We start from the raw sequence: 17,898 nt of genomic DNA on the forward strand, positions 1-17,898 counted from the left end.
AGCAGAGACAGATTGTCATACGTCACGATTCAGTGGGAGAGCACTAATAACCCTCAGAATAGGCAAAAGATATCCATTCTAGAAATACACCTTCTTGACAGAAAATGTTCTTACATTAGACGTATGTGTTATGATTGATTTTATAAATGAGAACTCATCCAGCCCTTCCCAGTAATCATCATCTCATCTATCACACGTCAGGTACAGACACAATACAATAACAATCCAGTTCAATGTTTACACCTCCAGGCATATTGCCTTGAAGAGTTACGTTTCTATTAAAATAGACGCTAGGATTGATTTCTGGAGGAAATAAAGAATATCTCTCTCTCTCTCTCTCTCTCTCTCTCTCTCTCTCTCTCTCTCTCTCTCTCTCTCTCTCATATGATCAGGAGGTTATGCTCATTCACTAAGTTAGACATCTGTTAACTTAGCGTAGAATATTGCTCATACCATCCCGTTTTCTTGTTTTCAGAACAGATAGTTAACTAAAACCAAAGAAAATAATATCTTTTTTGATCAGAAATTAGCTGTCTAAAATGACAGGTTAATGAAAGATCCGTGTGATAAAAAGACAAATTCACCTATTTATCGCATTGATGTATTTATTAGCTTGCTGACAATATGTAGGTAGGACAAGTCTGTGTTCTGCTTGTTATTCTTGCCATTTCCTAAGCCTCACTTCCTTCAGGGTAGAGCAGCTCACTTCAGGGTTTCTGAAAATAAACCAAACCAGAATTAGACAATTGCACATACAGTTTGCGTTTCTAATCTCTTCGTCTCTCCAGACAATATCACATCAACTTATAAAATAGAAACAGCCACAAGTTTATAAGAAACAGGGCATGAGGCCTGTTTGGATGTTCAAAATGTTAACTTCTGATTGCATGTGAGTACATCCCCAATGTACGTCTCTAGTTGACTTATAACTGGCATGTTCGAAAGGATTCAAGACAAAATCTGAGACCTTGATGGTAAGCAGTATAAAGCAGTTTAGGTGGGCTTCTGCAGGCTACACCAGATACGGTGGAGCCATGGTCGAGTTTAGAACATATAAGGGCTCTACATAAATGGAGAAGTGTATATTGGTCCCCTCCCGCTTAAGTTTAATAACTTTTAATATACACCGCGTATTTAGGCATATATTTTTTAACTATTTATATGAGACTGAAAGGTCCAATATTGATCGACGAAAGAACATAATCAATTCTAAACGAGTGCACTTGTAGAACCATGTTATAATTCAACATACGCTGTTTCAACGCCGCCAATGTTAACATTCAGGAAGGCCTGACGCTGGATGGTGCTGATGTTGTCCGCATTATCACAAATGATACGAGACAATGATGCCTTTTCCAACTGAGTTATTTGATCTGAAATGAAATAAAGGCAGGTTGTGAAGGAACCTTTTAAACGAAACATACATGTGTGTGTGTGTGTGTGTGTGTGTGTGTGTGTGTGTGTGTGTGTGTGTGTTACTCGTACAATTAATCAGCATATATAATACAAGAAGGGAGGTGCCATGTATTTACCGGACGTAAACCCAGTGACAGTGTCTGTAGATTCAAACCAGAACCTGTCCCCATCTCTCAGTTTCTTGAACTGTTCGCCGATCAGACAGATGTAAGTTTGTCCTACAGCTGCTCCAGCAACAGGAGCTTCAGCAATGCCTCCACTGTACAGGTCAATGTCATCGACGCTGTGGCTGGAAGAGTACAGACACATTCTTCATATGTAATTTGGACCTTTGTAGCTCCAGTAGTGTGAACAGATTTTGATAAAAAAAATGAAAAAGATCTTTTAAATAATGAAAATAATTATATATCTGAAGGTTTTGTGTTAATCATAGCTAATGCTATAGATTGGAGTCAATCATTTGACAGTCATACAAGCAAAATAAACACTTACTACATTTCCTCAAGATCATTAGCTTGAAATAATCCGAAATCATTATCGGATGTGAAAGAGGTAATTTTGCCGAGACCACAGTAGTCTCTCCAGTCGTTGTATGAAGGTAAACCATGTTCCCTTCCACGCTGAATGTTCAGAGTCACAATGTCAAATCCGTCCTTTGTGGCAGAATCTTCTTCAAACATTCTCTGCCTCATGCCATCGACATACCATGCATCAGCTCGTTCACCAGGAGCATCCAGAAAACTACTGATAACGTTATCCAGGCTGTTGATGACATATTTGGTCCTCTTGAACAGGTCACCAGTGTCCACGACTTCACCTCCTATCGTCAGGTTTTCTGGCACCATGGAATGACCAAATCGAAAAGCTGCCGTCGAGAAGACGTTACTTAGAGATGGGTCAAGGGTAGAATTGTAGTTGTAGTTGCCGAGTCCGAGGCTGTAGTTTGCAACCCCGTCGTCACTGAGAATTTGAGGCAGCCATTCGTTGTATGTGATAACCTGATGGTGGATATAAGATGTAAAATTAATTCTTTTTATTAATATATTAGCATATAACCTCAGTTTTGAAGTAGAGGTTGAAGGGTTAAACCTTCATTTTTTCTTCCAGTTATTCATTATCATCATTTTATCAGTTACAATCACAGATTCAACAACATTCTATTCAACTCTCCATGTGAATGTACTTTTTACTACTTTGGATCAATTTGATTCATCTGTTTTTCTACAGAAGGAAATACTTACCTGTAGTTCAGCAATGACTATTCGTCGTGCTTCTTGGAAGAGCTTCTCGTCATCCCAGCCACTGTTGAATCCTTTGAGAGCTGTTGCAACACGGTTGTGTTCTCTCATGAACAGTGTGTGCAGAGCGCTAAGGCCAGGGAAGACATTGACTCTCGAGTCACCTGAAGGAAAGTGGAAATTCAAGTATTACGTTTAGTAACATACGTGTTGGTGGTTGATTCCAATCGAGGATTCAATCCCACACTCTCAGTTGCTTAATGGTCAAAACAAAAAACACCGTACTTGAATCTCTATTTTAGTGAGAAAGTGTAATCACAAATATAACGTGTTATATATGTCCACTTTACAAACAACGTCGTGTATGTATTATTTTTACTGTTGTATTTGAAACTAAGTACTCTGATTAGTATGCAATATCTTGTATTGTGTTTATAATTAGCATAGATATTATACAGCTGCAAGAGATGATCACACACAAACTCAAATTACACATTCTTCAGTTATACAAAATATATACAAGAATGTTTTTCAGGAAACAACCTGCTTTGAAACAGTAGTTGCTTGAATCAGAGGTATCGAGAAAGCAATCGTCAGAATCTCCTTCTGGCAGAAGGTTATTTGTTCCCACTTTCAGCAATCCAGCTGGAAAGGAAGAAGGTATATAACTCATGAATGGGCATGTTTACATATGGACACTTATAGTTATTTGGATAGACAGATGTGGCTTTTTAGTTATCATTCGCCAAAACGCAATGTAGCGCATGGTTTTAAATGAGGATCTTGTCAGAAGAACTTCTAAAGTTTACATTTACAACATTATGCTTAATTCAGGAGACCTTTTAACTTACATCCAGAGTCAGTGTTCTTGAGCTCAGCCATTTCTGGAGTCAGAAATGCCATAGATCTGGGGAACCGTCTATGAAAGCGGACAATTCGTTGTACTGCTGTCGAGGATCTGGATTTAAAAGAATAACAGGGTGAGTGAATGTTCCTTTAGGTGGTTATTTTCAAACTTTGTCACAACGGCCGTTTTAAACGGTGACAGAAAGTAAGCTAGACCACATGTAATTTATTTTCCGGGAAATCTATTGAAATATGTATGTGAGAAATCAATGATGTGTTCCCTTACTTGAGGAATCTGTGCCTGTTCCGGAAACAGCCTCCGATCTCACCAGATTCATACATTTACCATCGCCAAAGTAGAAATCACCATCAGGAAGGTTGATCGGGAAACAGGGAGAATCAGGGCTGATGAAAAGAAGAAGATCCTTTCCTGTATGTTACGCGTACATTAATTCAAGGTGTTTTATTTTTTAACGTAATAAGTTAAGAAAATGTTCTTAATGACCTGTGTATTTCTGTTTACTGCATAATAAAACTTACTCGCTGGGAACAGAGTCAGTTCTGTCACAACAGTCAATGTCGCTTCCATCATCTGTAAAGGATAAATGATCATACAAATTGTTGTCAGTCAGAAAGTGAATACAAAAGCAAACAATTTTAGAATATGTGTGTGATTTCGTTTCATAAGAAATGCAAGACAAACAAAAATAAATCATGCTCTTCAAATTGTAACTGTGATTATTGACATGTGATGACATACTGTGTATCATTATTATCAATATCCATATATTTACCTGTCAGCACCGGAGTTCCGGTAATATCGTGGTCAAGAAACTGCCCCCACTGCATCACCATGACGGAGTGTTTAACAGACAGGAAACTCAGCTCAAAGTGAACATGATTGCTGATACTTCTTGCGTTAGGCAGGTCTGAGTCATCAGATGCCAGAGCTCTGGGGTTTCCACCAGTTCCTGTAAATATACAGCAGAAGTAATATTCTGTTTTTTACTATCATAGCAATATCTGCAGTTTTGTTTTGTTTAACATTGTACACAATAGTATGATTGAAATTGCATCAACAACAACAGATCATTGTCTCTGATTTTAGATTGCTCGATATACTGAGAAACTGTATCACTTCCTTTCATTTGTCGTTCTTATAACACCTGATATGAAGTCATAGTGCTATGTCATCTGTTTGGAATATTCCAAGAGCGATGTAAGCCCTTACTCACTCATTTACAAAGGAACTTTTCAACACTTTCAATTTTGAAGGTTTTCATTGGCATTGGATATGAAGTTACCTTTGAGACATTACTGCAAATAGTCTTGTTTTCTTTTTCTTTTTAATAAGACAATATTTTCAGAAATAGTGATTATTAGGCATCAACTGACCGCTGGCGTACTCAGCTTCCAGCCACCTTGCAAGTTGAGCACCTGCAGCTCCCCAGCCCGAATTCTCCACGTTATTACACGTGCCATCAGCTGTCCTATAGGTGTCACTTGAATCGCAGGTTGTTCGTCTGGACAAAACAGCATCAATTTGAGAGGGCATTTTATGACTGTTATTGTCCCTTATGACCTCTCAGACTGTCATTTATCAAACACGCATCGGGATAGTACTCATACACCTGCAAATTGTTGATAACTAACCGATGTTAGCCCTCCAATATTAATTAATGTCAACTAGAATAAAAACTGATTATAAGCATGATGATATTACTGTGTAAATATTATATCTTAAGTTTTGTTTTTTCATTGGATTTTGTTCCCCGCCGTGATATTGCTGGAGTATTGCTAAAAGCGGCGTAAAACAAACTCACTCATATGATTTTAGGCCATTTTCTCACATACCTGCTTCTGTTTACAGGCACAGTGTTTCTTTTACTCTTGGATGATCGCGAAATAAACGCACATGGCGTCCTGCTTCCTCCGCTCTCTGCAAGGAAAATGAAATGTGCCATTTTGATAATCTTGAAACTGTTTGACATTTTCAGCATAAGATATAGGCGCATGTTCAGTTTACGCAAAATGTTTTATAACCATATCGTTTACTCCAAAAATAAAGTTTAATCCGAACATACATCATGTATGAAAACAGGTAAAAGTTTGGCTATTGAGTTGGACATTGTATGTAACATTTAGGAGATAAACATCATGTGTTGAACGCATGATTTTTATCGACATTGTAAACACAAAAGTAAACCAAAAGGTCCACACACGGTTTTGTGTCTGCACTCATTGACATCGAGTAAGGGTACAGCAGTGAAATGTCATGAGCCGGCCGTTTCGGCTGTTACCATGGTAGCATCTGGAACTGTTCATTTGTGACGTCATTCGGACTTTACGTCACAATATGATTTGAATGACGTCATAACAGCTGACGACGTAACAATACAATGGTGTCAGCGATGTTTGTATGTATTAAAACGCACCGAATTTCCGGGACTCGAATACCATGTTTTTCAACCAATCAGATTAAAGAACACAATGACGTTTGGTATACAATTGCGAATAACAAACTCTATAGCAACTGTTCTGCAGAAATTGTCAGTTGTAAAACATACCTGTATTTACAAAGCAGAGCGCTATCAGTAGAGCTTGTACAAGGAGTGACTGCATTTTGTCAGCTTCAGGATGGACAGAGCCAGTGTGATGGACTATTCAGACTGACGCTTTATATATACACTAAATTCTAATAACACAGAGACAGGCTTGATAAAACATGATAAATTCAATCAGATATGACAACATGTATTGCTAACAGCAAGCAACAAACACTGGTCACAGGAGAGGGCGAAGATTGTAAGTGTTGATGGTCATGATGACACAATCAAAACAAGACCCCGTGTGATAAATGGCCATTTAGGACACCTGGCTCGACAAAGTTAGTGGGTAAATGTGTTCGATTGTCGTGACAATACCCTTGTCCTGCAGTGTGAAAAGATATGACCGACTGATAAGAGATTTAGCAATAGGTGAGGAGCCATTTCATGGCTTGTATTCATTTGGGGAGATCATAATCAGAAATATATTGAGTTGTTAATTATGCCATGACAACATTTACTATTCTTATTTTCAGTAATTCACGAGTATATTATTAGTAGGCGATTTTTAATATCCTGACATACGTATTATAACAAAAAACTGAATTTATCGAAATTCCTGGTTCACCTGGTTGTAATACTTTCTAATTTGTGCATGATTTTAATATGTCAGAACTATTAATGATGTTTGCCAGATATTAATGAAAGTAAAAACTGTTTCCTTGAAGCATTGTTGAATGCTGGTATGTTTATGGACAAACCTTTAGGAGGAGTTACTACAAATAAGAAATGGTTGTTGCGTGAAATTTACCCCAAAAACATATGTAGATGTTCTAATGAATTTAGTTTAACCGGGAAATAATGCTTATAACAGTGCGTGTTGAAGTATAAAACAGAGAATAGAGGGGGCGACAACCAGAAAGGTTATAGAGATTGTTACATGAAAGTGATCCAAAAAGCATTTTGGACAGGAGACATGGGTGAGTGAGTTACGTTTTACGCCGCACTCAGCAATATTCCAGTTATATGGTCTGCAAATAATCGAGTCTGGACCAGGCAATCAAGTGATCAACAGCATGAGCATCGATTTACGCAACTGGGATACGATGACATGTGTCAGCCAAGTCAGCGAGCCTGACCACCCGATTCCGTTGGTCTCTTCTTAAGATAAGCATAGGTTGCTGAAGATCAATTCTAACCCCGTATGAGGAGAAAGGATAGCATTAGTAGGTGAAAACATAAACAAAAATAGAACGTTGCAATGTATTGACAAAATACGTTTTAATCTGATACAAATGTTCCACGTGCAGAAGATTTTTTTAATGTTTTGGTCAGTGTTTATTCGACAAGATAATGTTAACAATACTTATACCTACATACAAATCGATTTGTCAAGTATGGAAGTATTTTAAAGAGTTCCATTCGATGAGACAGTAGAGGAACAAGCTTTTTAGGAAGAGGGGTACCATACTGAAGAATATATATTTTGTGTCACATTCTCTATTCTTCCCTGTCACGAAGTGGGGTAGGGAATATATAAAGTTAGTTCGTCCGTCCTTCCGCCTATCCGTCCGCTTCTTCATGTAGACATTTGTTGAAAACTTCATTTAGTTGGGGAATTGAAATACACACTGATGTTACCTGTCACACTCTAAAGAAAATTCGAATTGTAAACAGAGTTATGGCCCATGCTTCATTAGTCTTTCTTAGTGCAAACTGCATGAAATGGGGAAAACGTTCTATAGAGTTATGTTCTTCTTCCATGCTTTTCAACTTAGTTAAACTGCACTAAATGGGAACTAGTTTTCTCAGAAACTGCCCAAGTTACCGGAATAAACGGTTGTATACATATCTCAGAGATGCTAACCAAGGCAGTGTTTGTAAAAAGGCGCCATCAATTATTTTCGCTTCCTTATATGTGTTTTTCGTATCATAAACGGTTATTTATACCCCTTGGTAGATGTCATTCTACTCAATGCACACAACAGGGTTTCTAAAACAACTACTGAATTTACCAACGACTGAGGTCGAAAATGAAAAGGGGCCTTTTGTGTGTGTATATTTCACATTAAATCAGTTTTCTTTGAGTACATCAGCGATTCTAAAAATTACAAATTAATTATGTCATGTTACAATTAAGGCTTTATCTGTGTCTTTTTATTGTTTGATTTACCAATAGCTACTATAAGCCCCGTGGCATTGAAGAGTGATAACGCTGTTTTCCTGTTTATCTTGAAAAGGTTACTAGAATTGTGTACATTGTTCTATTTAATATTTTGAGCTGTTGAATAGATCTGGATAAGTGTGTCCTTAATAGCTAATTGTCTAAGTTAGCAACTGAGATTGTTAGTGGCAGTATCCTCACAGGGGGTTGAAGTAGTGTAAAATTATTGTCCTCCTGAGTGAAGTCCCAAAATATTCACAGTAAATTTAAGCTTGCCGATTTTTTACAACGTAGTATATTTGTGATTTTATATGATGGCTGAAATTGACTACAATGACCAGCGGCTGAAGGGATGATATAAATCCAAGTCACCTTGGTCCCTAGTATGGTGTTGCTGGCAATGTACAGTCCGTTTTTATATTGTATTACTCTGTTTAGCAAACCGGTTTTAGAAATAGATGCTAGTTTTAGTTTTGTTGGTGGTGATATTCTAGTTGGTATTACTGTCCTTTGTCGACAGTGCTATTATTGGATATGTATGGACCAAAGTGCAAGTGTTAGGCAAGGATGTACAATAAGGGTGTAAATCCTTTCTTATTTCATTTCTTATTGAACAAAGAGGACTACCAGTGGCAAGTTACAATTACACCTACATGTTATGGCTATTATTCGCTGATTGCTTTGTTTTGTATTCGAGTACTTTATTTGGATTATAAGTCATAAATGAGTGAAACCATTTTGTGCGCAACTGGGCTGAAATGTTAACCCTACAATGATTAAAGTAGTTGTGAGAAAAATGAGAGAGTTTGTGTTATCAAATCAGGGCCATGGATGAATTTACAAGTTGTTAGGGAATGAAAATGTACTCCTGTCATCTCTTTATGTCACCTTTATATTTTCTTGTAAAACAAGCCGAAACACAAGATCATATCTACGTTTTGGGATACTAAAGAACCTCAGGTTAACTGAAAGTGTAAATTTTAAATTGTTCTTACAAACACTTTGACAAGAACTGAGGAATGTGGTTTATACCAGTTAGGCATTTACCATAGAGTATATTTATGTACATGTGGAAGAGCACTTGCTGACAAATACGTCAAGTGCAGATGTAAGTTTTGGACAACTGGTAATTTAGACCACGGACTTTGTGTACCAACATGTGGTACACTCGGTCACTTCCTAAATGGTATTGTGTATTCATAGCTTTTGCATGTGGGCGCCATGCCAATTTACACTTACATCACAGGGCGTACAGTCCGTGGTCTAGACTACCAGTTGTCCGGCTTCCATTTTGTGGAAACCACGGTGGCTGAGTGGGTTAGACGGCTGACTTTGTGTGCTGGCGAATAGCCGCCTGACTCTCACAGTGTGGGTTCGAATCCCGAATGGGACTCAACCCAACATAATTACTAGAATCTGTACTTTACTGAGAAAGTGTAAGCCCACATATAGCATGTGTTACATCTGACCACATTCTAAATGGTTTGTGTATTCTTAAAACATGGTGTGTGTAAAATAAAGTGAGAGTCATCTCATGTGCACGTCTTAACCCATTCGCAGGCACATTTTGCAACTAATACAGGTTCCTTAATGAAAGTTAGTCATGATTTGTAATTTGATATTATTACATAAAGTTTGGTTATGGGAAACACACCTACTTTTGCTAAATTTACCATGTCCATATTAAGCATAAACACAGTATCGGGCATTGACTGGATATCTCCATTAACTCGCCTTTAGCCCCATACCTTTATCGCAATGTCCTTGCAGCTGTACGTCGTATCTTATTCAAGTCGCAGTCGCCCTGTTTGGATGTCTGTAGTTAACACCCTTACCAGAATAGTTCTATTGCTCACCACTTTTGCAGTGCACCTATGCCATTCAGACAGTTGGCAAAGAATTAAGGAATTCAACTAACACAGTTTATTGTTTTAGATTCCAGCAACTGACCTTACTGGAACAGAGAAATGTTGAAATAGAAACGAAACGGAAAAATAGCATAAGCCTTGTTACCCTTATCATTGATATGTTTCCAAGTGATCTGGATATATGGTTACAGAATGAGATATTTAATCAAATGATCCAGTTATTAGCCACTTGGAGCATCTATACACGCAACAGCGATACGTGGACCTCAGTGTTCTAATCTGTGTTAGGACAACCAATCCTTTGTTTGTGCGGTGACCCCCGCCTCCGTGGTGTAGTGGTTAGAGCGTCGGCCCGGAGAGTGGAAGGTCGGGGGTTCGATCCCCGACCGCGTCATACCAAAAGAGGTTAAAATATGGTACTTGTTGGTCCCTGCCTAGCGCTCGGCATTAATGGGTACAAAGACTAGTCGGCTCGGAGTCAGTATAATGTGTCTGAGTGGGGTATTCATGCTTCACTGCGGCATGGTATATCAGTGGGCTAGCACTATAAAACCAGCTTAAGTCTGGGCTAGTACAAGCAGCCGCACATACACATACACACGCATGCACGTCGTCATATGAGCGAAATATTCTCAAGTACAACGGTAAACCCAATTTCACCTCACCTCTCACCTCACCTTGTGCGGTGACCAGTTTGTTCTACAATAATCACTCAGTGTAATACTGTAGTCTACCAATTGATATACACGTATGGAGGATCATATTTCTTAATTTAACCAAAGATTCAATGCACTTTTATGTTTCGATGTTCTTGAAAACACACCTAACAATACAATAAGGATTGGCAGAAGCCTAAAATGAATTTAAGGTTAAGATGGGTACCATTTTGACACTGAGTGGTTCTTCACGACAAAACATGGCCATGGCACTTTCTCGTGTGACACAGGCAAACGCCAAATTGAGGACACGCCCAACACTAGGGTTATAAGAGCACATTGTCAGCTCTACCCGGAGTAGTTATGCTGTACCAGAAACGTTATATGTACGTGAACATACCCCGACAGATGAGTCCAACTTTTTAGCCCGAAATGACGATGGTCGGGTAAATGTCTAGATACATCTAAAAGAACAATATGCCACTAATTGGGTGCGATGGGCGAGCTGGATAAGGGGCCAGGCTAGTGATCCAGCGAGGTTGAGGTGTCGGGATCGAGAGCACCTGTGACCGGGTGTAAACACCTTGGAGTCAACTTTGTGTGCAGACTCTTTCAGTGTTGTCACAAAAGACCCGTGAACATCCGAGTCAGAATTGTAACCCATTGTAGAATTCAGTAACCCATGCTTGTCGAAAGAATCGACTAACGCGATCGGGTGGTCAGGCTTGCTGACTTGGTTGACACGTGTCATCGTATCCCAATTGTGTAGACTCAAATATTTGCAGACCGTCGCCATATAGCTAGAATATTGCTTAATGCGGCGTAAAACTAAATTGTGAATTGACAAAACGTGAACCGCTCTAATAATGTTTTATTTACCCTATCACAGAACTCAGCTAGAAAGTTTTTTACTGGTAAAAACAGATGTCTCCCCCTTCCCCTAATTCAACGCTGAGACCTCAACAGAACAAAATAATTGAAACAGAAAAAAATAAAATTGTAAGAAAGGTCAAACCCCCAAAAGGCACATCTACATAATATGGAGAGGCAGTATAGCAAATGTGGTGAAGATGAGTCAAATAGTTTTAGAGTTATGTTACGGAAACTATAGGAATGGCGACGCCGACGGAAACTCAACCAAAAACGATATGTCTCCCGAACCTTTGAGGGGAGACATAATTTACATCAATGAGAGATTTTACGCACAAAACCTTATACTCGTCCAACTAATCCATGAAAGGATTTTGAGATGATTTGATTTCATACCAATACGTTGTAATCATACCAATACGTTGTAAAAATAGTAATCATTACTGACCAAAACAGAATACAACATGTTATGTTTGGGATTACACTTTATTAGTAAAGTACAGATTCTAGTACTTTTGTTGCGTTGAGTCCCAACCGGGATTCGAACCCACTCCCTCAGAGTACTAGTCAGGCACCTAATCGCCAGAACACAAAGTCAGACTCCTAACCCACTCAACCACCGCGGCTTCATTAATCCAAAATATAACATATGTTGCATTTGACCACATCTAAATTGCATTGTGTATTCACAAAACAGAATAGGTAAGTAAAATTATGTATAATGAGATTGCATTGGGAGCTTTCTGGTGTCCCCCGCCGTGGTATTGCTGGAATATTGCTAAAAGCGGCGTAAAACTAAACTCAGTAAGTCATGCATTGGGAGCAACTCATGTGCCCGAATTGGTGCATTAACACCATCAAGAGTGCGTTCTATAAAAAAGCGTAGAAAGAACAAAATGTTTAGTTAGCATAGACTTATTTAAAACTTGATATCCCGAATCTGAGCCCTATCTTGCCTAAATCAGCAAAGTGATAATTATGCTTTATCATTCTGGTATATGGACAGGCTATAAAATTGATAATAAGATTAACAATATTGATAAGGGTGAAATCCGTATCTCTAACTGCAAGCGATGGCATTATTGTGTGGACCGTATCACATACATCATTGCAAAATGTGACGATGCGAGATCTAAATGTTCAATTTACCATTCAGGGTTTTATCGTCAACGCGCTTAACTGTCACCCCCCTGTTGGGATCTGCTTCAAGTTCCAGGTGTCAGCAATACAATTAATAATGTTCAATAAATGGAAACAGATTGTATGAGATTCATACCCATTGTGAAGCCTTGAGTATTCCATCACACTGGCTCTAGCCATCCTGAAGGTAGCATCATGCAGTCACTCCTTGTCCAAGCTCTACTGATCGTTCTCTGCATTGTCCATGCAGGTATGTATTATGATTCACACTGTTTCATACCCTTGAAGGTCCGGGTTAGAATGAGCCTTCATGCTTGTCGTAAGAGGCGACTAACGGGATCGGGTGGTCAGGCTCGCTGGCTTGGTTGACACAGTCATGTCATCGAATCCCAGTTGCGCAGATCGCTGCTCATGTTGTTGATCACTGGATTGTCTGGTCCAGACTCGACTATTTACAGGCCGCCCCCATATGGCTGAAATATTGCTTAGTGCGGCATGAAACTAAACTCACTCACTCACTCATACTGTTTCAGGAAGTGAGTATTGCTAAACGAACAAACATTTATGCTGTATATTTACAGGAACTGGTGGAAACCCCAGAGCTCTGGGCTCTGATGGCTCAGTCCTGCCTAACCCAAGAAATATCAGCAACCATGTTCAGTTTGAGCTGAGTTTCCTCTCCATCAAACACTCCGTCATGTTGATGCAATGGGGTCAGTTTATTGACCATGATATTACAGGAACTCCGGTGTTGACAGGTATGTATTCTCTTCAAAGATGTTGTGGATGCTTAGAACAAACTTAAAATTGTTTGAGAACAAACATTAGAGTCAATTTTTATGACGATAATTAATAAAGTTGGAACATAATGCAACCAGCAGTGACATACTACAACTGAAGTTATGACCGCCAACAGTCTTGAAGAACGTTTAGGATAAGATGACAATATTTTTAATCAGCAGTGCGTATTACCGCCACATTTTGTGAAAGGGTAGATATGAGCTATTGCGCTTGATAGTCTACTAATGGCGATTTGAAGGAGTCTGTCCCACTACTTTTCCATTGCCTGGCTTCGGTAAACCAACTAAACCGTGGCCAGTGATTGTGAATTAGGCTAACACACGGTCCATTCCTTGCTAATATGACGAGAAAACCTTTCCGAATGTTGTCCCGATAGTCCCTCTAATGGCCCTTCCTTGCACATTACGTAATGGGGTTGTCTCTGTCATGGTGAGGCCACCCTCGATCATAACTGCCCATCGCCAAATTGGTGTTGCGGTCTCAAGTTGACAGTTACCCCAGTTTCTATAATGCTTACTCACTAACGTTCCCTGATATTTCAGCTTTGAAAGTATTGGCAAATAGCCCGTAGATGTGTTGTAGCTGACACATGACTTGTTCCGAACAAGTGGAACCAAGAAAGGAAGTAAATCACAATTCGTTGAATGTAGTATCAATAGGATTGACAGAAATAATGATCCACAGAGGTTAATCGACCAACGTGTCGAAATAGGAAATTACACCCTAGGAACATGGTATCGACAAACGATGTGCGACCCCTGCAAACTATTCAAGTTTTAATATTCTTGCATATCATGTTTTTTAACCTTTGTTCTTTTTCGTAGTACTGACATTTGTCTTTTTATTTCCCAACATTTCGTATATGTGAAATTGTTTCCTTAGTTCGATCCTCTTGACTGAAGTCTACTTTAAATGTTTCCGCCATATCTTGACGAGAACCAATTTGACATTGATAAGGAATTAATGCATACTATAAAACCTGCCGTCAAAGGACAGCAAAACTTAAGTATCACAGTTGGATTTATAACTAGCATTCAATAATAGCACAGATAATAGCACAACTCGGACAATACACAATACAGGAACAGGCTATAGATCGCCAGAAACTAGGGGATTTACAGTACTTTTGCTACCTGGATGGAATCTATAATTATAACTTGATTTACACCGTTCCTTCAGATGTTGGCGATTGTGATTAAACTTAGCCATCACTTAACACACAAATATCCTACGATTAAAAACCTGGTATATCTTAATTTACTTAGAACGTTCTTGGATTTACGTACCCCCTCGGGAGAACAAAATTCAGAAAGGGACTTTGAATTAATGTACTTGTAACGTTCCTTTCATCAGCCCTGATTCTCCCTGTTTCCCAATCAACCTTCCTGATGGTGATTTCTACTTTGGCGATGGTAAATGTATGAATCTGGTGAGATCGGAGGCTGTTTCCGGAACAGGCACAGATTCCTCAAGTAAGGACATTTTAAGCTCTTTCTTTTGCAATATCTGACGAAGCTTCAAACTCAATACGTACATGATATTTGATCAAAGACAACCTTTCTCTGAACTGAATTGATTAAAAGTGGTTTTGGATACATTCAAACTGAAGAAAATGGGTTAAGCCTCATACAAATAATCTTACACAGTAAACAAAACAGTAAACGCCGAAATGAACGAGCTCAGAGACACTTATTCTAGAGGTGTGTTGCAAGTTCTGATTTCATCATAACATTGTATATATATCCTTATATTGTATGTAAATACTTGAACATGATATGGCACATGCATAAAATTTTATTTCCCTTTTAATTATCAAGTCATCATATCGTTTATATTGGTAATGCATAACCTAACCATAATTAAGTATGATAGTCGTAATTCGTCATTCAATCGTTTTCCAGCTGGGATGCTGAAAGTGGGAACAAACAATCTCCTGCCACAAGGAGATTCCGATGATTGCTTTCTTGATGCGTCAGATTCAAGCAACTGCTGTTTCAAAGCAGGTCGTTACCAGAAAACAATATTCTCTTCTTTTGCAACTGAAGAATGTGTAATTTGAGCAAGTTTTGTACAGTGATGATGGTACACAATGTGCTTTTCGATTTGGTCATTCCAGGTTGCCAGAAAACCTAACGAAAGGAGGTGATGTCGTGGACACTGGTGACCTGTTCAAGAGGACTAAATATGTCATCAATAGCCTGGATAACGTTATCAGTAGTTTACTGGACGCTCCTGGTGAACGAGCTGATGCGTGGTATGTCGATGGCATGAGGCAGAGGATGTTTGAGGAAGATTAAGCCACAAAGGGCGGGTTTGACATCGTGGCTCTGAACATTCAGCGTGGAAGGGAAAATGGTCTTCCTCCCTACAACTACTGGAGAGACTACTGAGGTCTCGGCAGAATCACCTCCTTCGTGACTGGTACTGAGTTCGGGCGTATTCAAGCTCGCGATCTTCGAGACATGTAGTAAGTGTTTTTGTCTTCACAGACGTTACTTTGCAAATTTGATCAGTCTAATTTCGTTTGGAAATACACTATGTTATCAATGTTCATTCAATGTTGTTTGATGGGTCGGTCAGTGGTGAACATGTTCTCACCATATTAGTTCCAAAAGCATTTTGTGAAGGACCTCTTCTTTAGAGCTTACGACCCACGTAATGAGACGATTCTTTTTCAGCGCTAGCGTCGATGACATTGACCTGTACAGTGGAGGTATTGCTGAAGCTCCTTTTTCGGGAGCAGCAGTAGGAATTACTTACATCTGTCTGACCGGAGAACAATTCAAGAAACTGAGGGATGGGGACAGGTTCTGGTTTGAATCTACAGACTCCGACACTGGCTTCACGTCCGGTATATAATTGTACCTCCTTCGTGGTAGTTACCAAATCACTTCAACTAACACAGCTAAGAAAGCAGTCATTTGCTTAGAGATGTGTCTTTTTGTATTGAATAACAATGTTGATATGCCTTTGCAACATTTTTTGTTTGAGTGTAGATCAAATAACTCAGCTGATACTCTCAGGTTGTGCTTCCCTCGTTGACTATCTGTTAGCGATGCTACTTGCTACATGAATATTTAAAGTTTACATCAATTTTCATTACATTTTTTTGTTTAAATATAGATCAAATAACGCAGTTAAAAAGGGCGTCTTTAGCTCGCATCATCTGTAACAATGCCGACAATATCAGCACTATCCAGCGTCAGGCCTTCATCAACGCTAACGTGGGAACTAAGTATGCTAAATTAATATATACTTGTCACATGATATTAGGTAGAGATGTACAGAAATGAATTCAATTAACAGTTGTATATTTCAACTACACTATCGCTTTTTATCTACGTTACTGGCCTAATAGTAAGATTATTTTTCACACTTAGAATACATAATTTTGTTGAACATATTTCTCGTTTTTTGTTGAAAAATGAACATTAAATAAAAAAAAAAGAAACGAATGTGATTGTATGGAATTTGTATATAGCAAGAAATGTGATTCCATTTTAAAACTTGTCTAATAATGATTGGTTTTATTATCAGTAACTAGGTGGACAACTGCTCTGAGCTGAATGAAGTGCGACTTCGGAGATGGAGAGAATATTGAACTGAGGATTCCTATGACCTTACAACACTGTGTCAGCTCTGTCAATAAAATATCAACTTGAAATAGGTGACTTTGTCATACTTGTGTTCAATCAGTTATAGCTGACTTTGAACATAGATATACATCACAAACACCGTTTCGATTAGTCTTTCAAAAGAGATTCCACACCCCGTTACCTTGAAGCGGAAATGTAAAAGTAAAAACGTATATAAATGGATCATTTGAAATCAGTGATGACACCAGGTTATAAGTGTGAATAAAATGACCTTACCTTTCCTTGCCATAGTTGAAATTAAGAGCTGAAGTATAGCTATTGACGAAGTATAGCGGTTGAAGTGTTGTGGTATTCTCCAAGTAAATGTCTTCTGTGGAGATCCAATATCTTACTATTTATTGCTTAGCAACAAATATAATGATTTCCTTATGGCGGCGTCCCACTGACACAAAAGAAACCGCACTGAGAAAAAACAGCACCTTGAGGATTGTTTTGTTACTCTTTCTGAAGAGCTAGCAATCGGAGCCATTCACGTGAGCGAGTAGACCTTGCTGATACCATGACGGTGTTTCATGTAGAATGGCCCGGCAGACATGTGTAATAAGAGGCCCACCTTGAGCGTTAATGAATGGGACGATGTGACTGTCATGGTCATCCACAACCAAATACATCAATCAGTTGCACACAATTATATTATTATTATACTATATTTATATAATGCACATATCCAGACAACTTGTGCTTGCTCATGGCCCTG

At 38.8% G+C, this 17,898-nt stretch overlaps 1 protein-coding gene and 1 pseudogene across 1 annotated transcript; one reads left to right on the forward strand and one right to left on the reverse strand.

Moving 5' to 3' along the window:
- Positions 1-655: 655 nt before the first annotated feature.
- Positions 656-5,464, reverse strand: LOC124273809 (annotated as a pseudogene).
- A 10,455-nt stretch (positions 5,465-15,919) lies between these two features.
- Positions 15,920-17,204, forward strand: LOC124273769 (peroxidase-like). The gene is made up of 4 exons (XM_046709077.1): positions 15,920-16,012; positions 16,224-16,396; positions 16,669-16,780; positions 17,083-17,204. The coding sequence occupies exons 1-4, from the start codon at positions 16,008-16,010 to the stop codon at positions 17,087-17,089; spliced, it is 297 nt and encodes a 98-aa protein (XP_046565033.1). The 5' UTR covers positions 15,920-16,007; the 3' UTR covers positions 17,090-17,204.
- Positions 17,205-17,898: the final 694 nt, after the last annotated feature.

Source organism: Haliotis rubra, unplaced genomic scaffold (assembly GCF_003918875.1).
Source record: "Haliotis rubra isolate DU_JTF1 unplaced genomic scaffold, ASM391887v1 Scf184, whole genome shotgun sequence".
NCBI lineage: Eukaryota > Metazoa > Mollusca > Gastropoda > Lepetellida > Haliotidae > Haliotis > Haliotis rubra.